At 39.0% G+C, this 21869-nt stretch overlaps 1 protein-coding gene across 1 annotated transcript in view; it reads left to right on the top strand.

The window, feature by feature from the left end:
* The first annotated feature begins 2322 nt into the window (after nt 1-2322).
* rras2 (RAS related 2) overlaps nt 2323-21869 on the top strand; it is a 33639-nt gene continuing 14092 nt past the window's right edge. The window contains exon 1 of the mRNA XM_067588331.1: nt 2323-2761. Coding sequence (XP_067444432.1) covers nt 2660-2761 — 102 coding nt within the window. The 5' untranslated portion in view covers nt 2323-2659. The remainder of the gene's footprint in view (nt 2762-21869) is intronic.

Genomic DNA, 21869 nt, shown 5'->3' on the forward strand with positions numbered 1-21869 from the left:
TAACAATATCTGTGAGATCTGTCTCTCCAGGGGGGTTAGATAAAGGCTGGAAGGTGGCTTTGAGGTCACAGCTTCAGCTGTGAAAATAAACAGTTGGCTATCCGGCAGCCCAGCTACTGTGTGAGGTGTATAATCACTTTAGATTTAATGTTTTTATTACTCATAATTATTACAATCACAGGTAAGCCCCATATCCCTAAGGTCTGAGCTTTTGCACCTTGTGCTTTTTTAAAAATGTTTTTTCTCTTTTAGGAAGCTATTGAGTAGGTTGTAATCTCCTCAACAATACATCACGTTTCATTTTTTATTTCCTCTCAATGTTGTAATGATTAACTGCATGCTGTTTCCATGAAAAAGGGAATTTATGGTGACTTTTTTATTCTTTGCATCACAGCCAATGTCAAAGTGGCTTTGACGTTTCATTGCCTATGGTATGTTTGAAATACTGTATTTCTATGGGGACTTGGAGTTTTGCTGCACTGTTTTTATAGTACCCCATCCTTCATTCTATAAGAAGAACTGTCACAGGCAAATCATTTTTCTTTTTTTTTTGCACTCCTAACATGCTTGCATTCAGCACTTTACACCTACAGTATATAGGTGAGGCGGCAGCTTTAGCATCATAGTTAGTTCTGTTGAAATTAATCTATGAGTCTATGAGATAACTATTAATGTTATCGTCTGAAATAATTTTTATTCACTTAAAGGGTCTTAATCAAGACTTTGATGAGAACGGCAGTGCAGAGTTTTAGGTCTTTCTTTTGACACTAGATGGCGTCCCAGCTGTCAGCAGACTGTGGTGATATTCTACATAGTTTAATGTTACAGCAAGATTTGTCTTAACATGGCATATAATTGACATGTTGACATAATAAAAGTCATGCTTGCACACGCTGAAGTAAAGTCTGTCGTTTTAGATAAACTGGCTGATGGACTCAGTCTAGACTTCAGGCTGAATGCCAGTTTTCTGCCAGCCAGAGTCACAGAAAATCAGAGTTCTTCATTTTTATTTTTACCTCAGTGATGAGTTATCATGACGTCTCATGCTCCAAAATGCAAGATAAGCATCACAGAGTGGAACTATACATGTACTGCAAATGACTAACACATGGAAACCTTCTGCTTTTGCAAAAGGATATAAAAGTCAAGTAATAGGATGTTCTCACAATATAGCAGTAAATTCATAACTCAGATGTCACAAAAGTGAGTTAAATTGAGTTTAACATATATTCATATGTTATAAAGTATGTGGTGTATAATTATTTTTAAAAACCTTTTTATTAGCCATTTTTATTGCTTTAGTAGCCTATTTTTATAGTTACTCAATAATATGTTCTCTGTATTGAGATCAAGACAAACACACATTAGTACAATATACTGGGCATCATTTTGGCATGCAAATCATTAAATATGACAATTACTCAGTTTGAATGGACAAAGTTAAACTTTCTGTGCAATTATAAAAACTTTTGTTATCTCTGAAGGTGGCAAATTTCACCTTCCTGCTATAAACAAAAATTGGTGTTCCTAACAGGGGGTGAACCTGTTTTAGAAAAACAAAAGAGCAAGAACGAAGATTTTTGAAGGTGTTAATCAAAAAAAAAAAAAAAGTAAGATATTTTCAAAATGTCTTTGAGCCACTCTGAAGTATCTGCAGTATCAATGGTGTAATAAATCAGGGCATTATTACTATGAAGCAGTGATTTCTTTTTTAGAGCAAGATGCAGAATCAGCAAATGCCACCGTTACAGTATAATGGGTAAACTCAACTTGAGGGAACTTAAGTTCTCGGGCACCATGTGATGATATCAGGCATAGAGTAGTTTTAAATGTATATAATACTTCATTCATTACATTGTATTTTTTACATTGTAATATTTTCTTGCTTTAATCTTTGTATGATGTATTGCAAAGAAAAAGAAAAATATTATCTGCCAAAATGGTCATTGAAATTGTGACATCAGACAAAATGCAGATCTATACCAGATCTATACTTTGTGAATCCCTGGTTTTACAACATAGTAATAAAACTGGGCTACAAGATGCGAGGAAAACACACACTGCTTTCACAAAACACTGCCGGAGGTCTTTGCATTAAAATGATAGCTGCAGGACACCTTTACTGTCACTGCATAATCGGTTGTAACTGCAGTAAGATCGGCACTGTTTGTGTGTGTGTGCAGGCGGTGTTTGGGGACAGGAATGTGACTGCATGATATAAGTCTCAGGACAGGGCTGCAGGGTTATTTCTCTATAGGCTATAAATATGTGTGTGTGTGGTGTGTGCGTAAGGGTGGTGGTGGTGGTGGTGGGGATTGTTGAGGCAGTCACACACACCGCCTGTAGAAGGGCCCCTAGCGCCAGACATTAGTACTGGTCTGGCTGATGAATCCTACTATCGGATCCACATCTTGAACATCGCAGTGTTGTCGAGGCTGAAACACGGTCAGGCGTATGGACAGGCGCCCGTAGCTCCGGGATCCCTCCCTCTATCTACCCGTTGCTCTTAAACGGACTACACCGACGACTCATTTTTTTTGGCAACCGTGTGGCACATTTTCTGCGTTGCGCTGTCTCCACTGCAGGGCCTCCTCAGTTCACAGGAGAAAAAAAGTGGGTGTTTGCTGCTCACTGGTGTTTCGGCAGCGAAGTGTCCTCGATGGCTGGCTGGAAGGACGGCTCGGTGCAGGAGAAGTATCGGCTGGTTGTGGTCGGAGGTGGCGGTGTCGGGAAATCAGCCCTGACTATCCAGTTTATTCAGGTCAGTCGCCTTCACCCTTCCCTTGAATTTAGCCATTGCTTTGATTTCCCTGTTTATCCGAAAACACAAGCAAAGAGAGAGAGAGAGAGCTGGTGGAAGGGGGAGGCCAGACACGGGAACCCCGTAAGCGGATACCGGGGTCTGTTTTCTTCTCCGCTACTTTGCCGAGGCCTACAACTATTTACTGAGGGATTGTTAGAGGAGGTTATGGTGAGGTGGTAAGCGTTATTTTGTGAATTAAACGAGGAAGGACGGCTGTCACTTTAACGCGATTTCCGAGAGATCCACTTCCACTTTGCAATATTATTGCCGCCAGTCAAAAGAGAAAGGAAAGTGGGTCTACGGAGCTCCCGAGTTGTCCTATTTTACTAACTTGGTATGCAAAGTTAAGTAACGGATTTAGACTTGCAGCTTAGATGTGACAACTCTAAAAAATGTAGCCTGTAATGACCCACAAGCTAGAAAACTTAAAGAGAGAACTATGCCGAGGAAAAGTTGCACAAAATCACATTATAAGAAGAGCATATAGTGGCAGTCCTGATAGCTCAAGAGAGGGGAAAGAAGTTGTTAAATTCATTTTTTGAGTGCCACCAAACTGTTAAATTTCATTGGAAATTTGTGAAGTAGGCAGAAAATCCGTTAAGGTTGAGTGATTGTAAGCAGCAGCAGCACAAAATGTCCATTGAAAGATGATTAACTTTGTGTTCAGATGACTTTTACTAAGGCAAGCCGCTGCTAAAACCCTTCATTGTGGGTACAGATATTTCCAGTAACCAAACCACTTTCATGTAAATGTCCTTAGAAATAAAACTACTTCCACAGCCGGAAAGATAGATCTTCATCAGTTTAATATCAACCTACTTGAATACTCATCTGTGTCACATATAAAAGGCATGTAAACAGTTTACCTCCCTGAATCCCTGGTTGCATTCCAGCACACTGCAGACATACCCTGCCTCGCTTTGACCTTCCAGGCTTTCATAATAGTCATTTAGTTGAGGGCTCCTTTTCCGAGAGCCCACACACACACACACACACACACACACACACACACACAAACACAGTTGTGTTTCCATCACTTCAGAGGACATTACATTGACTTACATTAATTTTCTGGAGACTTATCCTAACCTTAACCATAACCGACACATGCCTAACCCTTACCCTAACCTTAACATAACCTTAAACTAACCTTAACTTTAAACCAAGTCTTCACTCTAAAATTAATGATTTATGTTAAGGGGACTTGCTTTTTGTCTTCATAAGGGAGGCGAGTCCCCGCAACAAGAGTGTGTAAACAGATTTATGTCCTGACAACATTAGGAATACCTGGACCACACACACACACACACACACACACACACACACACACACACAAACACAGTTGTGTTTCCATCACTTCAGAGGACATTACATTGACTTACATTAATTTCCTGGAGACTTATCCTAACCTTAACCATAACCGACACATGCCTAACCCTTACCCTAACCTTAACATAACCTTAAACTAACCTTAACTTTAAACCAAGTCTTCACTCTAAAATTAATGATTTATGTTAAGGGGACTTGCTTTTTGTCTTCATAAGGGAAGCGAGTCCCCGCAACAAGAGTGTGTAAACAGATTTATGTCCTGACAACATTAGGAATACCTGGACCACACACACACACACACACACACACACACACACACAAACACACACACACACACACACACTCTGTATGAAAGAAATGACAGACTTTGCCCTTTGCCTTGTGAGTGTTTCCCCCCTCGTGTCTGTGTGTTAGTGATGCTGGCTCTTGCTTCCAGGAGACCAGACTGCAGGCAGCTGCATGTCTCCACACTGTCAGACAATAGTGGGCTGGCACACGTTTCAGAGTGGCGGTGAAAAGCTTGTGTGTTTGTGTGTGTGTGTGTGTGTGTGTGTGTGTGTGTGTTCGTGTGTGTGTTGGGGGGGAGTTGAGTCTAATGAGGGTTCAAAAAGCTCATTAACTGCATACCAAGTAAAAAGGGATCAGATAGCTGTGGCACAGATTTTTGCCATAGCCTTCTGACCCCACTGACCTGAAGTAAAGGAGCATTTCAAGCTGAATATGAAACTCACTCAAAAATCATTTCACTTACTGATATTCCGATTGTAAGGTTTCTCATTTGAGCGGCAGATCCGCCACATGCTGTCACTGACATTACCTGAATTATCTGAAAAATGTCAAAAATGTTTCTAGCTAGAAGATCATACTTCACATTCAATGTTAAGGTAATACTGAAGACATGCAAAGATTGTTTTATCATTAAGTGTTAAGGTGGATTTCTGTGTGGATTTAGAAATAAAGCTGCAGCTTCAACTAAGGATAACAGAGCTCCAGCTACAGCCAATTGATCAACTAATTCAAAAGCGTATTATTTCAGCTGGGTGAAAGAATTTTAACACAGCCTGCTGCTGTTTTTTTTAGAAGATATTATCAAGCTGTCTGCATCACGCTTCTGCCATGAATTTAATTTGAGAGGTAAACAGAGTATCAGCGTATGCCATCAGTTTGATTTGGGATTTTGCAGGAAGATCCCCTTTGTATGTATTTTTTGAGCTCAGTTTGACCCACAGTTAATTTCCCCCTCACACTCTTCTGGCATATCTGGTGCCGCGAAAGTGAGAGAAATTGAGATGTTGACAGCAGGAGGAGAACCTACATCCTCTTTAGACGTTTCTAGAAGTCGCCTGCCAGGGGAAAGGACCTAACAGCTGCTTGTGAAGTCGAGGCTTTCCCTAGAACTGTTGAGTGTTGGGAGTTTCGGGTGGGGGGCGGGTGGTCTGAGTCAGCCTGGGTGGGTTAATGGTCATGGACCATGTGGAATTTGGCCCTTTGGCAAAGGAAGTCCCTCTACTGCTGCTCTTAGGACCTCCTAGTTTTGTATGGAAAAACATGACCTGCTTCCTGAATCACTGGAACTACGTGTGTGTGTGTTAGTGGTAATCTTGACAGATTGTTAAGTGTTTTGCCAAAAATATTAAGTACTTGACATAAATTTTGCCATGAATTATGGCAGTATTGCTTTTATGACATTTTATAAAATTGTAACACACTTAACAATTTAAACCAGGCCTTGTATACTGTAAATACTCAACTAAATAACAGAGTGATACCGCTGGTGTCAAAAGTCTCTTCAAAAGACAAAAAACTCTTCTTTGAAACTCTTTGTTGGTTCGCTGGTTAGCAACGACTGCTGACGAACGCTCTTGCAACACTTTTTCCTCAGACAGTATAAGCTCTGTTACCTTCCATTTCTTTTGGATATGATTTCCCTCAACTTTATAACAAGAAAAAATGATTTAGTGTTTTGTACTGAGCTGCTGTTGAGACAATTTGTCATCATTTAATATCCTGTCATCTGGTTGGTAAGTAGTTACTATTTAAAGTAGGCCAGTAAAAATAGGCTACTTGAGCTAGTTTTGCAAACAGTCTGCTTCTACCATCCAAGTATGATTTAATTTAGGAGAGGTGCTCTCACAGTTTGAATATATAGTAATTACGGCATCGTGTTTTATTACTTTTTGTGTGCGTTGTGCGTCCATGACACATTCATCATTTTAACAAGTATGTTTCAGTCTTGTATCATTTAAAACATTTTGATACAGGCGCTACGTCAATGAAATTGAAATTTGGCACTGATACCAAAATGAGTTTTTAATTACAGAATTTTGAGGAATACAAAGATTTTTTTAAACAAAATCTATTTTTTCATTTAACAAGATACTCTAATGCATTAATGTTAAATGTTATCTTCTTTCATGACATAAAAAATAAATTTAAAAAAAGTTATGATTTATATCAGGCTAATCCGACCATAGAATTAGAAGTAAACAACACTAAAAATCATTTGATACCAACTTTTGGTACTTTACCAATTACCAGATACTCAATTTTACGGGCACATTTCAGTCATTCCTATAAAAGTACAAAGGTTCCCAATCTTGTGGGTGCTGAGCAGAGTCTGCGATGAACAAAAAAAAAAAAGGACTACAGTGCTGAGGCAGGGATTTTTGGGAGTTAGAGGATAAAAGATGATGTCGCTTGCAATAACAGAGTGGCAGGTCCCGGGGAGCTGCTGGCCACCCTAATGCCAAGCAGTTGACTCAAGCTGAAATAGCATTGGAATGACATAACATTGAGTCATCTGACAAAAGTTGTGGAACACAGTGTGTTGTTTAATGTGACGTCTGTGAGGGAGGAAGCGTCCCAAGTAAGGGAAAACATGACTCACGTTGGCCATGTGAAGACTGCATGTGGGGTAGTGTGTGTATGTGTGTGTCTGTAGGTTTGTTTTTATCTCAGAAATAATGGCGCACCGAAAAACGGATTCAACTTACATAGAGTAATCAAAGAAGCTACTGGAATGACATGGCTCTATAATGAGATGTTGTGTGATCTGATTGCTGGCTGAAAAAGCATGGCGTTGCCTGCTCACATGCTTGCTAATATTAGTGTGGTGGCGGCCCTCGGCGGTGGAGATTCATGCACGAGAGCAAAACATCCTGACTGATCAAGTCCAGACAGATTAGTTGAGGATTTTTTGTAGATCTCAGCTGGATTTACAGCTGAAGTGCATGGGTGACCTCTCTGTCTCTCTCCTATTCCCTTTCCACATATCTCACATATTTTTTAGCATGCTTTGATTACTTAGATATGAGGTCATTTAGGAGGAATGTTGCCATAAGTAGTAATTCAATAGAATAAACATGGATTATAAGGACAGCTCTCTTTGGGCATGTGGAGGCAAGGTGCGGTAATGATAGTAGTGTCGGAGCTGAGTGTGGTGGCTGCTGTCTCATGTGCATTTCTCAGAAACAGACATAGGTGGTTAGACAAAGTGTTTGCAGTGGCGCTTTTTGTGTGTACGTGTGTCGCATGTGTGTGTGTTTGTGATTTAGCTTCAGAGGTTGTGTTGTATGTAGCGTTGCACGCGGCATACTCTCAGTCCATTTTTGGGTACAAGCGGTTTTGTAACTTTCTGTCTGGCTCAGTGATATGTCACATGCCATACCACTGAGTGCAAACAATTCCATTTATATTCTGACCAGTGTTTCTTCATCTCCTTTAAGGGAGTTAATAACTTTTCTTTGTTATGGAAGACTGAAGCGTGTGACTGTAAGTTCTTTTTTAGAGTAGGGTTTTACGGCTCTGGCAGGCTTGTGTGTGTGTTCCTGTCAGTGCAGGTGAAGAGAGAACATTGTTTGTTTAGCTCGGTATGAGGGTCACCTGTTGAGTTCTCACAGAGCTGGCTACTTGAAAGTGAACCACAGTGAGAGCAGGGAAACCTTTCAGTGGTTCTCATGATATGATTTTTAGTTGTGAAGTTAAAAAAAAAATGTAAATGCAAATAAATTTACACCATTTCACATTTCCCAAAAAAGTAGGATTTTGAAAATTTATTGTCAACATATCACACATAATGTTAATAGAAATGATTCCTGTAGACTTACTGTCACTTTGCTTGTGAATCATCCATCTGGTTTACAATATTAGCAGGTAATTAACTGTAAGAAGAAATGTAACAACTTACACTGTATAGAAACTGAGAAGATCAGAATTTACGCTTTAAGATGGCAGGAAGTCATTGCCAACATGCAGTAAAAGGTTGTAGCAATTGTTTAATTATTCTGTTGTGATTTAATATTCACCATGTAGATAATGTGTTATTGTAGCTACCACAACATTATTAGATATGTGTTCAGCCTAGATTGTGAGCAAGGGCAGATAATATGCATTGACCCAATCAGATCAACCGAAAATGCAATTCATTCTGTAGTTTTGGGTCTGAGAAAACATTTAGCATAAAAAGAACATTTTACATCAAACATGCAAGTGTACATGCTTAATTATGTGTCTTGTGTGACTTCAGTGAACAAAAAACTATAACCAGATATAACTTATCATATGCATATTTCTAAATATGGATTTCTGTGACCAATCAGGTATGAATTTAGCAGGCCTTGTGGCTGGTGGCTGCACAGCAACACGCATTAAACTAACTGCTTTCCTTATATTTTTGAGTCTGTATATTACAGTAATAGTGGTGAGTTGTAGATTACAGGATTGCACAATTAAATACTATTACATTATGATCTAATGGGCACTCTTGTGTGAAATGTTCTGAGCACATTCAAACTTCCAAGGAGATAAACATATCTTAATGGCCTCATTGCCTTCCCTTTACTACCACTCCCGGGACAATTTTTTTTTACAGTTTTCACTCTAGCATCTAAGAATAGTCTTATCAGTCCATTGTTTGTGCCATCTAGCACTTTTGTTTTGTGGGATGTGATGAGCATTGCTAGGGAGTGGGGCTTTACATTTTTAGTCCTGCTTGAGTACATGGATGAATACATTCATGTTGCTGAGGTAATTTACTTGAAACTGGCAAGATGCCATGCAGTACACCATAGGAATGTTCATGCAAAAAGGGAGTTCAGGATCTGCAAAGGCGCTCCCACCCATCTGGTAAAGCTCAAGAGACTAGCAGGTCATCCCTTTCACTCCAAGCTAATGAGAAACTAATGACTATCCAGGGAGGAACACCACTCTGCCAAAGCTACAATAAAGACTTTATTACAACGTGAGGCACAACTGGATTATTATGTATTTTTGATGCTGTGGTTGATTCCATTATGGTCATATGTGTTGAACCAATGTTTCATAGTCAGTCTTAAAATAAAGAGTCTCAGTTATTACCAAAGAGGAACTAATAGGAATAGATTTACTGTCACGCAAATAGTTTTAGGTATTTCACTGGTATTTCACTCTTGTTTAGCTCTGTTTCACGTGTGCCTTCACCTGTTTTCACATTTTAACTAAAGCTGGCTTGTATCCATGTGCATGTCTGTCCTCTCATACACACACATACACCTGCGTGCGTGTGTACGTGTGATGCGTTATATTACTGTTTACACAATCATTTCCCTGTTCAAAGAAACAAGATTCCCTGACCTGGGACTGTACCATGTTATCATCTGGTGGGGGTGAGCATATGACGCCCTCTTCAAGTTAAGCTGTATGGCAATAATTTATAGAATTTATCCATATAGCTACCCCTTTCACATCCTGACTCATATGCAGCCTTGAATGCAACAGTCGAGGAGTTTTGTGTGAGTGCTCTCGCAGAGAGGCTCAAGTGAGTCATTATTGATTATGAAGCTGATATTAAAAGAATATTTCTTTTCCATCCATATGCACAATGAAAATAATGTGAGGTTCTCATTCATCCGTCCTGAAGCATCCTCTCTGCAGTGTAGAGCTGCTAGCTGGAGGCGAGGGTGTAACTCAGTGTGTTGCCCACCAGACATCACAGATTTGAGATCAGATGATAATTTCAGCCACTCCTCCTATTACTCTCTCCCATTGTTTCCCTGCAACAGCCACAAGAAAGAATAATACAGTGTAGCATGTATGCACAGGCCAGTGAAGTGAAATACTAATGAAACGGGAAACAATTCCATTTTTATATGATCATAGAGTCAAATATAAATTGGCATTACATTCCCAATGTCCTTTATCACGTCATTCTCTTTTCTCCTCTCTGCCTGTTATTCTTCATGGTAAACTCTTAAATAAAATAAGCTTATAGAAAAGAAAACTTCTTTTTAGGCTTTGTAAGCAAACCTGAAGTCTATTAGATGCAGATAAGTATTTATTGTGTATTAATGGGTAACAGTTTCAAACCATCCAATTGTTTTAATGAGATGTTTGTGAAACTATTTTATTTGGTTCTCGTACCATAAATACTACATAACTGTCATTCATTCATTTCAAGTGACTGTCTGTTCTTAGACTAATAACACGAGTGAGGGAATGACTTTATCTGACTGATTACCTACGTACATATCAGCCAGGAGGAGTTATTTAGAAACTATGTTACAGTAATATGCAGATTCTAAAGAGAAACCACAAAATTTGATTAACAAGATGACACATCAGCTCACTGTGGAGGGTGAATGAGGATAGCTACTAGAATGCATGCATACAATTGAATAACGCAGAACAATTTGTAGCCTTTTATATACAGATGATCACTTATGAGTTGATTGAATCAAGTATTTCCAGTGTGAAAAAAATATTTATTTGCATACGACATGGTGCCAATACATATATACACACAAACTAGCAGAATGTGCATTTTGGAGAATAGCACAGCATATTTAAAGCTGTCAAGCACTGAAAGCTGGCATCAAAAGACTGGTCATATTTCAACCTTGTTTACTTATTCTTCGATTAGTTCCCAATTTAAATTAAAATTTTAGACTGTATCTCATGTGGGTAAAGTTATTGTATGGCTACTTGTGTTAAGATAACATTTAATATTAGAAAATGTGAGCTTGTTTTGTTAAATGAAAGAGATGATTTTGTAGGAAAACTTGTTTATACCTCTCAAAGTATGGTGCTGAAAATACTGTTGCGGTATTGATACTGACACTTAAGTGTTGTGGCACAAATAGCAAACAGTTTTGATTGTGATTTTAAGACCTATTGTCAGGTTTCATGATTAGCTCTGGGCCTACAGGTTGATGTGTGAGGTGACTGCTTCTTCTTCTGAAGCTGTTTATCAGATCAGAATATGACAGTGATGAATAAGTGTCAACAGGATGGGAAACTAACATGCCTTCAAACATTTACATACATTCATTCAACATCATGAGCGAGCATCACAGGAATCTACATAACGGTGATTGGTAATCAGCTGATAGTATAGTAGTCCAATAGTCCAAATGGACTTTTTGGCTCTAATTATAAAGTAATTGGGGATCTTATTTGCCTGATGATCTGATGATACTGTCAGATAAAAGTAAGACAGTTTTGTTTAGAGCTTAACTTGGTCATTGTTCTGTTTTATAGGAGAAGCTTTCTCTTTGTCTCTTCAGTCAGTCTCAAATTTCACCTTCCGAGCTACGTTTCCTCCATCTACATTTATGTTGTTTACATGGAAAACACTGGGGGATCTGACTGAAGAGATCCTGCAGGTAGCTCTGTGGATACGCACTATAGATCCAGCATGTCACCATGAAAGCCACCAGGGACAGTAGTTATAAATGCTTGTTGAGCTTTTCCTACTTAGTCATTCAAACAGCGTAACAACTGCTGCTGAAATGTCCATTAGCAAGGCATTTATTTAAACCCTCTAACCAGTTGTATATGGCTGCTAATACAGAGCAGTTCAGATGTGAGGACTGTTAGATAATATCTGTAAGGTTTTATTTCTATTTTTGTTTTATGTTTTTTCACTAAATATTCAGGTGGCGCTTACTAGTGCAAGCTGGTAGCAATTTGTCATATTTAAAATAATGTTTTATTTTCAGGGCTAATACTTTTGTGGAGCATCAAAGTGGTAGTATTAGTATTAATAGACACAAGATTGTTATTGAAGATGATGAAAAAAATAAGATTTTATGTCAACTTTTTTAGATTCCATTATAATTTATTTAAAAAGTGACATTTTTGAATCTACGAAAAGTCAGTTTCTATTATTTTGTCTCTTGTGTTTATAGCGAATTAATTATTCATTTGCTGTTTTCTAAAATCTTCTCTTAGCACCTAATCTCAACAGATTTCATGCTGCTTTTCAATGTTATATTTGCACAATTGTATACAATAAATGCTAAATATCAGTTACAACTAAGAAATTGTTTTTTGGTGTGCAATTTCATTCATTTCACCATATTAGACCACATTTTAATGGCAGCATTATTATTTATACAACATTTTTGAGTGTTTTGAACTAGTAACATTTCCTTCTGATGGGGTGAAAAAAATTCTATATCCACCTGCGATAACCCCCCCCCCCACTTGTTTTCCGGTCACTGCCCCTCTGATAGTCAGACAGACAGAGAGGGCAGTGGGTTCCTCTATGTTGTTTTTGGCAATTGTTCTGTCTTCACACATCTGTCTGTTTCAGAATAACTGGCCACAGTATCAGGTCTCACATCTCAGAGTCATATACTGTAACAACAACTCTGGCTATGGGAAACTGACATGCTGTTTATTTAGCAGCTCACTCCCACAACCTTCAAAATTTAGCTTTCCAAATCTATGTATTATTTTCTTATGTGACAAGCCTACATTTAATTAGCATACTACTAATGTGTGAGTTAAACAGAGAGCACTTCAACCAATTTTTTTTTCCTTTCAGATTTCTTCAAAGATTTTTAGAGACCTAAAGAGGTGAAATTATCCAACATCTCACAAGAACAAAACATAAAATTAAAGAAATAACAGAAAAAAGGATTAGAGACCCCCATGTTGGGAACCACTGGTCTGTTATTTAGTAGTGCTGCATGCAGTGTGCCACAGTTAGAGACATTTTTAATGCAGTTTAGTTGAAAGAACACTATGAATGGTTCTTTTTATACGTCTGTGCTTGTCCCTGATGCCGGGCCCTGAGCTGCCTGCCAGGCAGCTGGTGGACATTTGGCACGTCTCATGCAGACAGTGTCCAGAGGCCTGCGAGGCACCTGCTGTCCATCAGGGGGGAGGTGAGGCATGGAATGAGACAACTCCTCAACAGGTGACAGCACAGCACGGCTCACTGTCCAAATGTACAGACGACAATGGCCAAGTGTGGCTTGTGTCCCCAACAAATGAGCTTCTGAGTCTCTCTCCCACATTATATGATACCAGATTATAATCAGAAAGGCTGTTCAGAAAGCATCAGGTACATGTGAAGATACACTTGGAAATATTTGAGTTTGGTAGACTCACTGACACAGCTGTTGTGTGACTGTTATTTTGATCTAAAAGGCACGGCAACTGTGTGTGACTGTGTCCTCAGCACCAGTTGGTGTCGGCAAACCCAATGTGAAATTTTAAATTGGCACACGCCAGCACACACCAAGTAAACAGCTGCTTAAAAAGTCTGTTTGGTATGTATAACCAAAACATTGTCCTCTCACAGCCAGGCCTAAAGCATGTGGTGCTCAATCCACTGCACACACAAAACACATTCACCTTGTTGGCAAGCTTGCTAGTTGCTAGTAGCTTGCTTCAGAACAGCTACACTGCACCTTGTTATAGATTTTACTAGTGTCTCAAACTCTGTTGGGGTGGCTTATTCTTTCAAAAGATATTTCCTCACTTGATGTTTTATTGATGGTGATTGGGAGTGCTGTCTAAAGAAAAATTCACCCTCACCTCTTTGCAAGATATGTGGTTTTAGAGACTTGGTAATGTAGGGATGACTCGTAGGGCTAGTTGCTAAAATACTGCAGTTGGCAAGCTAACAGCTAACACACTAGCCAGCCCGGAACATGCCAACACCAGTCACCCTCAATTGGTCTCTGAGCTTCTTTCTGTTTTCTCTGCACTGTGTTGTTTACTCCCCCCTGGCATTTTGTTCTCAGGATTGTCCACCATTTCATTCAATTCAAAAGTTATTGAAGACAGGGAAAAAAGCTCTATGAGCAAGCAAACTTGCTATCTCAGGACAACATGTTTACACAGTTTATTCAAAAGGCTTGTTTGTACCTTCGACTCCTGTCTCATAATTGTAAGCAAACCATTCCTCTTTTGGATAGCAGTTTATGCTCCAACAAAAGTGGGTTAAATAAAACTAAGGTGGTGCAACACAGCTAATAAACTAGGATAGCATTCTCCATGTAGGACTCTCCAGCTCCCCTCAAAGGTTAGCACAGTCAAGACAGCTTGCTATTGGCCAATGGCACAAATTTGCGTGTCCCTAAAGTTGAACTCAATGCAAAAGATTTACTTTGTCAATTCTAGCAATTCCATTGAAATGAATTGATTATGTTTAAAATGCTGGAATGACTGGACCTCAATAGGAGTTCAACTGGATTGAGATCTGGTGATTGTGATGGCTGTAGCACATGATTTACATCATTTTCATTCTAATCAAATACTCATCATATGTTTTTCTTTTGTCACCCATCTGCATTTGTCTTTTTACATCTTTTTAAGTGTGACATACGGGACTTTTGATCGTGCTCATGTGTTATATCATGCAGAGAGAATTTTAATGGTGATGACTGGGCTGGCAGGGAGGAACCCTAAGAGAGGGAAGAGAGAAGATGTGTCCATTAGGTCTTATTTATGAGGAGTAAAGTAATAACATGTCTGCTGTCTGGTTTTGTGTGACTGTTGGACTAAAAGCATGCAACAGTAATGCTGCTGTGTATCAGACATGATGCCAGTGAGTGGCCCCATTTCCTTTGACATATCACCCCATACCAAGAATTATAGTCTGCAGTAGAGTAGACTGGTTCAGAAATACACACTCAGCAGTTGTACTAGAGGAAAGGGGGGAGATGGTGGAGAACATGAATACATCTCTGCGTATGTGCTGTAGAGTGAAATCTTTATTATAGAATATTTATTGATTTTATTCAGGATTTTAACAGAAGAATATGTGTGATACATAATTTAAGTGCTCAGTAGTAGCAAATTATTGGAAATTATTGGCATTTTTACAGCATTTTTCAATTATAAATTATTCATATCCTCTAATCCTAATTGGTGAACTAACTGTTTGAAACTTCTGACTGTTCTTTGTTTTTAGCGCTGATCAGCATCCCATTATTTAGTCATCATACGGTTTTCCTGAAACCATAGACTATAGACTGTGAGCCACGCTCCTTTGAGTAATTTTGTATGGGTTTTCGAAAGTCACACAGTAGTTTCTCTGTCCACACAGCCACTGCAGTAGCTGGTGTCCTCTCACAGAGCCGTCACAGTAATGCTTTGTTGATGTGAGCATGTGCAGTACTACTTGTGCACAAAGACAAGCAGAGGAAGAAGAATTGAATAAAGCCTAGAATGTAACAAAAACATATGCAAGCACTATACTGCATGAGACAATGGGTCACTACAGTACAAGGCCTCAGTATATCACAACATGTGTTCCAAGAGTTAGCACGAGGACTTTCTGGGTCGACTTTTTCATTTTGTATGCTGTTTGTCTTTTACTGTATCTGCTTTACATGATCCTGTAATCCTCACTAATTGCAGGAACTTCACAGCTACATTACTCACTGTTCTGTCAGCGCCTTGATTAAGTCATGCTCTATATCTTGCCCACTTAATTTGTCTATACACTGTCACATGGGCCTAGGTTTTCCTACCTCTACAAAAGTAGGCATTGATGAAGATTCACCAGAACAAAATGCAGTCAGGGAGACTCTCAAGTCTTTTTAGGGAGTAACCCCTCATCAAAATAAGTCTTTATTTTCTGTCCCTCCCAGCAAAACAAGGAAGGGCTGTAGAGAAAACTGCATCGATAACCCATCAATGGCTGGGCTTAGGGTAGGCTTAATGCAGGGAAGGGGAACATTAGTGATGTCACATGATCCGCTAGAACAATAAGGGTGGTTCACATACTTCTTGGTCTTTGTGTCGTTCTGTTTAATCAGTTTGTGGGCTTCGAAAGTATTTACACAGGTCCCCGCTTATAATTCAACAAAGCATACTTATGAAATGGAGATAAAGAAACAGTTTATAGTGTGACCATTATAGAGCAAACAGGCTGCTTTGAGCTCAGTGATCTGGTGGAAAAGGGCCTTTAAATGGCAACTCTTTGATTCTGCGCCTTTGAGCGGGTTCAAAAGTGTTCAGAGTCCAGCACACATTGATATTTAGCAGGGCGATTGAAGTCTTAATGCCAGAGAGGTTAGAGGAGAGCAGGGGGTTGACGACGGCAGGAGTTGGCCTACTTGGTGGGACATTCATCTTCTGCTTTATTCTCTACAGGAGTCCTATTCCTGATTCTAAAGCCTTGAATGTTAGTGGGGTCATTCAGCATGTACTGTTATTGTAAATCACCAGTATGTCCAGCATAATGGCAATAAAGCTACATGTATATGTACTGTATGTGCATGATGAGTGGCAATTTTTAAAATTTGAATCAGATTTGCATAGTTTTAGTTATCATTTCTATAAGTAATGATCTTCAGACAGACATTAACCCTGTGTGAAAAAAGTAGTCGTCTCATTCTGGCTGTTGAGGCAGCAAGGGTGTCAGTGCTGAGGGCTCTGGCAAAACAACGTAGAGTTGTCGTCGGGCAATAAAGTTGAACCAGGCTCAACTTTTGCTGCAACACAATGTGATGTCATCAAGCATGGCGCTGAGTTGGGCAATCACATGTATGCAAGTGCACTTTCCTGGTAGATTACTTTCTAACTTGAATGCTGTATTTCTTTTTACCTTGCAACGAAAGACAAAATAATTGTCACCATGAAAACTTCCCAGAGCTGTAAAATCCTGTCTGTGAGTGTTATAAACCTCTGTGCTGTGTTTTGGCATCTCCTAAATCTTTGAACGCATAAATCCGTTACTCCGACGGGACTTCCTGTATTCAATCGGTAACAACAGTTGCCCCCACCAACACAGCCCCCTGCGTTGTTGTAGCACAGGAAAGGAAAATTGATGGTGAACACACCAGAAATGTTTTTTGCAATTATCCATTACAGTGAAAAACTGCATTGTGTGCAAAACCACTCTAAGTACATTAGGTCAAACCAGGAAGTATCTCTGCAAAATATAATTTACAGTGACAGTTACCAGAGCTGAAACGATTAGTAATTTAATTGATTAGTCGAACGGTAAATTAATCGGCAACTATTTTGATAGATTATTGTTTTTTAACCAAAAATGTCAGACATTCTCTGATTTCATCTTCTCAAATGTGAGGATTTGCTGCTTTTCTTTGTCATATATGATACCATTGTACTATAGTATGAGCTGATGATTGGATAAAACATGGAATTTGAAGGAGCCAACTTGGGTACTGGGAAATGATTTTTCACTGTTCCCTGACATTTCATGGACAAAATGATTAATTGAGAAAATAATTAGATGATAATGAAATTCTGTCAGTTATAATAAAATTAAATTATCCTTTACCTTCACAGTGGCAGGATCTGCTTTTCCAGTGAGGTCATGGTCCTGGATGGATTTGAGTTTTACGCCAAGGGTTTGTCTGGCGGGGCAGAATTTTACTGGCCTGCCGGCATTTAAGGACAAGGCAATGATTAAAGGGACAGGCTATCGATCTGTTGCGCTTTAGGAGGAAGAGAGCTTGTAGGAGTGATGTGCATGGGTTCATTTAATTCGGCATCAAGCCAAGATTCAGTGCTACACCCAGACTGCATTCGCTAACTGTAAACATTCAGTGAAAGTGTTATTACTGTGGATGTTGCCATCTGATCATTCAGCTTGTTTTGAAAATGGCTAGAGTCAATCAGAACTTCATGTTGTTTTCAGGTAATTCGCTGTCTTCAAGTTTTCCCAGCTCTAACAGAATGGTCCCCGGTGACCGTTTGAGGCAGCGGACACATTGTGTGCTCTCTTTCTCTCCGTGTGTATTAGGTATTGAATAAGTGACCTTTCTAGTTTGCATGAGCTCATGGGAAAAGTGGGTGTTTCCACAGGAAGTTAATGCCTTTCCCTCCCCCTCTTTTTCTCTTGCTCTCCCTCTCTATGTAGCCTAGAGTCTCCCTCCACCTCAAGCCCTTCATTCTCTGTTATTTTTTTCCACGATTTCTCACTTCAAGCACTCTGCACAACAATACTCCTCACACAAGATCCTGTGTTAGTTGTGTGAAACTCTGTCAAGCATGGGAAGAAAGGCAATGATGGAGTGCAGAGATGCAAAGAAGTCTTCACTTCCATCTGTTTAACATTAAACTCTTATAGTAGCTATTTTATTATCAACAGCTGCTCAGAGTCCAGCCCCAGGGGTTCGGCAAAGGTTAAACCTGTGTGGTTTGGGAACAGGAAGTGATACACAGATGCCCCCATTCAAACTTTTCTTTTCTCTGATCAATGCCTCATGTTACACGACTTAAATATCGAGAAAGGTTTCACTTGGGCACCGATTACAGTAGATTTCACGGAACTGAGATTTATCCTGGAGAGTTCCAAGTATGAAGGTACAAAAATGCGATTTTTTTACAAATACATTGATTTGTATGTATCTAGTGACACAATCTATCATTGATGCTAGAAAGATAAAATTGAAAAAATATGCAAAGCAGTTAACTTATAGAGGAAATCCTGTGGCAACACCCCTGTTTTTGTAAAATAGGTAGCATGAGAAGGTTTACACCTTTGAATTTGAAGGGCATCTCTCACAGAACTCTCCTCCGAACCGAGCTCTCTCAAACCCACAATCTCTAAGCTTGAATGTGGTTATTAAGATGCTGTTTAAGCTAAGCTTTGCCTTTAGGGATTCAGCTTAATAGTTAAAAAGATTAAAGTTAAAAAGAGAAGTCTGCTTGATCCTAAAGAATGAATAAAAGGCATATTTTTGCTATTATGCATCTCTGATGTTTTTTATACGCATGTACAGTGTCTGGGTTGGTCTAGTCATGTGATGATGAGTTATTGGAAATTGATCATCACTACAATCTGTCACATTCTTTTGCTTGCTAGCTGAGGGTGTGACTTCCAGATCCAGACCATCTGGCATGCGTTTACATCCTTAATTGAAATTGCTGCACTTGGCTCTGGCCCACTGAGCAAGTCTTATAAATGGCGTGCTTCACCTGTCAGCTTGAGGGCAATCCCTCCACCTCTTCTTTGTGTGTTGGCCACTCCTATCCAGCCTCTTGGTGCTGATATCTCTGTCTATGTAGCGGTCCGTATTGCTCCGTCAGCAGAACTCAGAGTGAGAACCAGTTTGATCAAGGTTAAGCTGAACGCTCACGAAGACAATTCCTGACCCTTGCAGAGGTGTTTCATGATAGTCAATGATAATCTTATTAGATTAGATTAGAGTGTGAGGTTTCAGTCTTGACTCTTGACACCAGATCAAACATGGTTGATATTATCGTAGGGCTTTGACGACAACTGCATTACCACCATACTGCGGTCATGTGATGCCTATCACAGGGTTGAGCTCATTACTGTCATCACTGCAAATTTTTGGGTCAACTGCCAAACTGTGGGGATATGTTGATTCGTCCCAGCAGTACAAAAAAACATAACGTCACAGCCCTATGTTATTGGCAAGTTTCGTGTAGTCTAGGAGAGTTGCCCATTGAATCGCAGACAAACATCAAAAGCCAATAAGAGCTGAGTCCCACTACTGTACTAGATTGGTACAATTTCAAAAGACGTAATAATTTGTTTTATGAGTCCGTAATTTCCTAATAATTTACTATGGCTTTTCCCAGAAAGGTAATGTAATTTTGGTACTAATTAAAAGGAAAACTTACAATTAACTCCAATTAATTGTTATCTTAACCTAGAAAGTCCTTTCAAGGTCACCTGAACATACAATATGAAATTTGTTTACAGGCAAGGACACAGTTCAACATATGTGACTAATAACGTTTCTAATATTAAATGAATAATGCATGAATATTTACTTGCTTTGAATTAAGCACTCCTTTCAAGAAAATTCACATTTCCCTCATAATTTGTACCAATTTACATTGTTCTTTCCTGGAATTGGGAAATTGTTTGGAAAAATCCATAAAATAAAATGTTACCAAGTTAGACTCAACAGGTTTCTTGTTGTGATAAACACAATGACTCTTTCCTCAGTTTTCATGAACAAAAGTTGCATGAATTAAACTTGTGCAATGAATAACATGAGTCCTGCATGAGCCTGTTGTTGCTCAACTTAAATTTGTTCTGCAAAATGAAACCATGCTCAGCTCATTTTCACACCCACTGTTCCATTCATCTCTGTTCTTACATCTTTTTGTTTTCCTGTTAGTCCACACCATGCACAAAACCACGCTATAAAGACACCAAACATGAGTTTGGGTGGTGGTTCAGAGGTGTGTAGTGTTTGGTGGTAGTGATGAATGTGAAAGAGACAAGATCCGAGAAAAGGCTTGGTACGTGTGGGGTCTCCCACAATTCAGAACAACACAATATTTTGTAGTATTTTGCAGCTTTTGCAGAGGAAAGTGTTGTAAGCTGTGGTGTGTTGGGGCGGGCATCAGGAGGTTGGGGAATATTATAAATCTGCAGATGCTGACAGAATTTTTCCTAGAATAACACAATTTAATGGCATTCAATCTACATTTTTCTTTAATTAAAGAATAACCACAGCTGGTGATTTTTGAGTCAAGGTCTGTGAATTCTCATTGGGCATGAGGCCATATGCAGAAGGTAATTAACTCCTAACCGTGTTTGATGACTATTTGTTTTAGCTCAGCATTCCTTCTCATTATGACAATCTAGTAGTCAGGGACACCATTTCCAATCAATTGAGTAGGTACAGTGTATTTTTGTTAATTGCCCAAGGGTTGTTTTTTTTTTTTTAATTTGTAGTGAAAATCTCAGTTTTATCTGCACTGGTATGGTTTTGTGTTCTGTAGTTAACGGTACTGTAAGAGACTGCTCTAACCAAACAAGTAGGATAACTGACAGAGATGGAAAAGGATCTATATTTAGTGTAAGTAAAGCTGTTTGTGTGGAGAGGAAGTGGGTGCATAGTGCAAGCATGATGTTGATTACACGCCTACACATATCACCCAGTCTTGCTTTCCTTGAGGCTGGCAACCAGCAGTTGTAACAGACAGGATTTAATGCTTTATGTCTCGACTAAAGCAGTTAGGAAGCTAAAAGCAAACCTGAACCTGCTTGAAGTAAATGCATATATATGTTCAAATTAAGAAAACACCACAAATTGGACCACGTTTATTACATCTGATATATTAAATAATGAGGTTAGTAAGCAGACGAATACACCCACAAACTAAACTGATACTATCTTCGTGGTTTATGCAGATTTGTACAATTATCGTCATCTTTAAATGCATCACTGACTGTAACATGTTTTTTTTTCAAGGCTTTGCTAAATAAAAGCAGCGTTAAGTTCTGAAAGGATTAGTCAGTACGTTGATCCACAGAAAATTTATCAACAATAATCAGTTAAGTCATTTATCAAGCAATGATGCTAAATATTTGATGGTTCCAGGTTCTCAAATGTGGAGATTATCTGCTTTTCTCAGTTTTATATAATTGTAAATGGAATATCTTTAGGTATTGGACTGTTGTTTGGACAAAATAATCAGTTTGAAGACATTATGTTGGACTTTGAGAAATTGGGTTGGTCATTTTTCACTATGTTTTGGCATTTTTCTACAATAATTGATAATG

Source organism: Thunnus thynnus, chromosome 1 (assembly GCF_963924715.1).
Source record: "Thunnus thynnus chromosome 1, fThuThy2.1, whole genome shotgun sequence".
Lineage (NCBI taxonomy): Eukaryota > Metazoa > Chordata > Actinopteri > Scombriformes > Scombridae > Thunnus > Thunnus thynnus.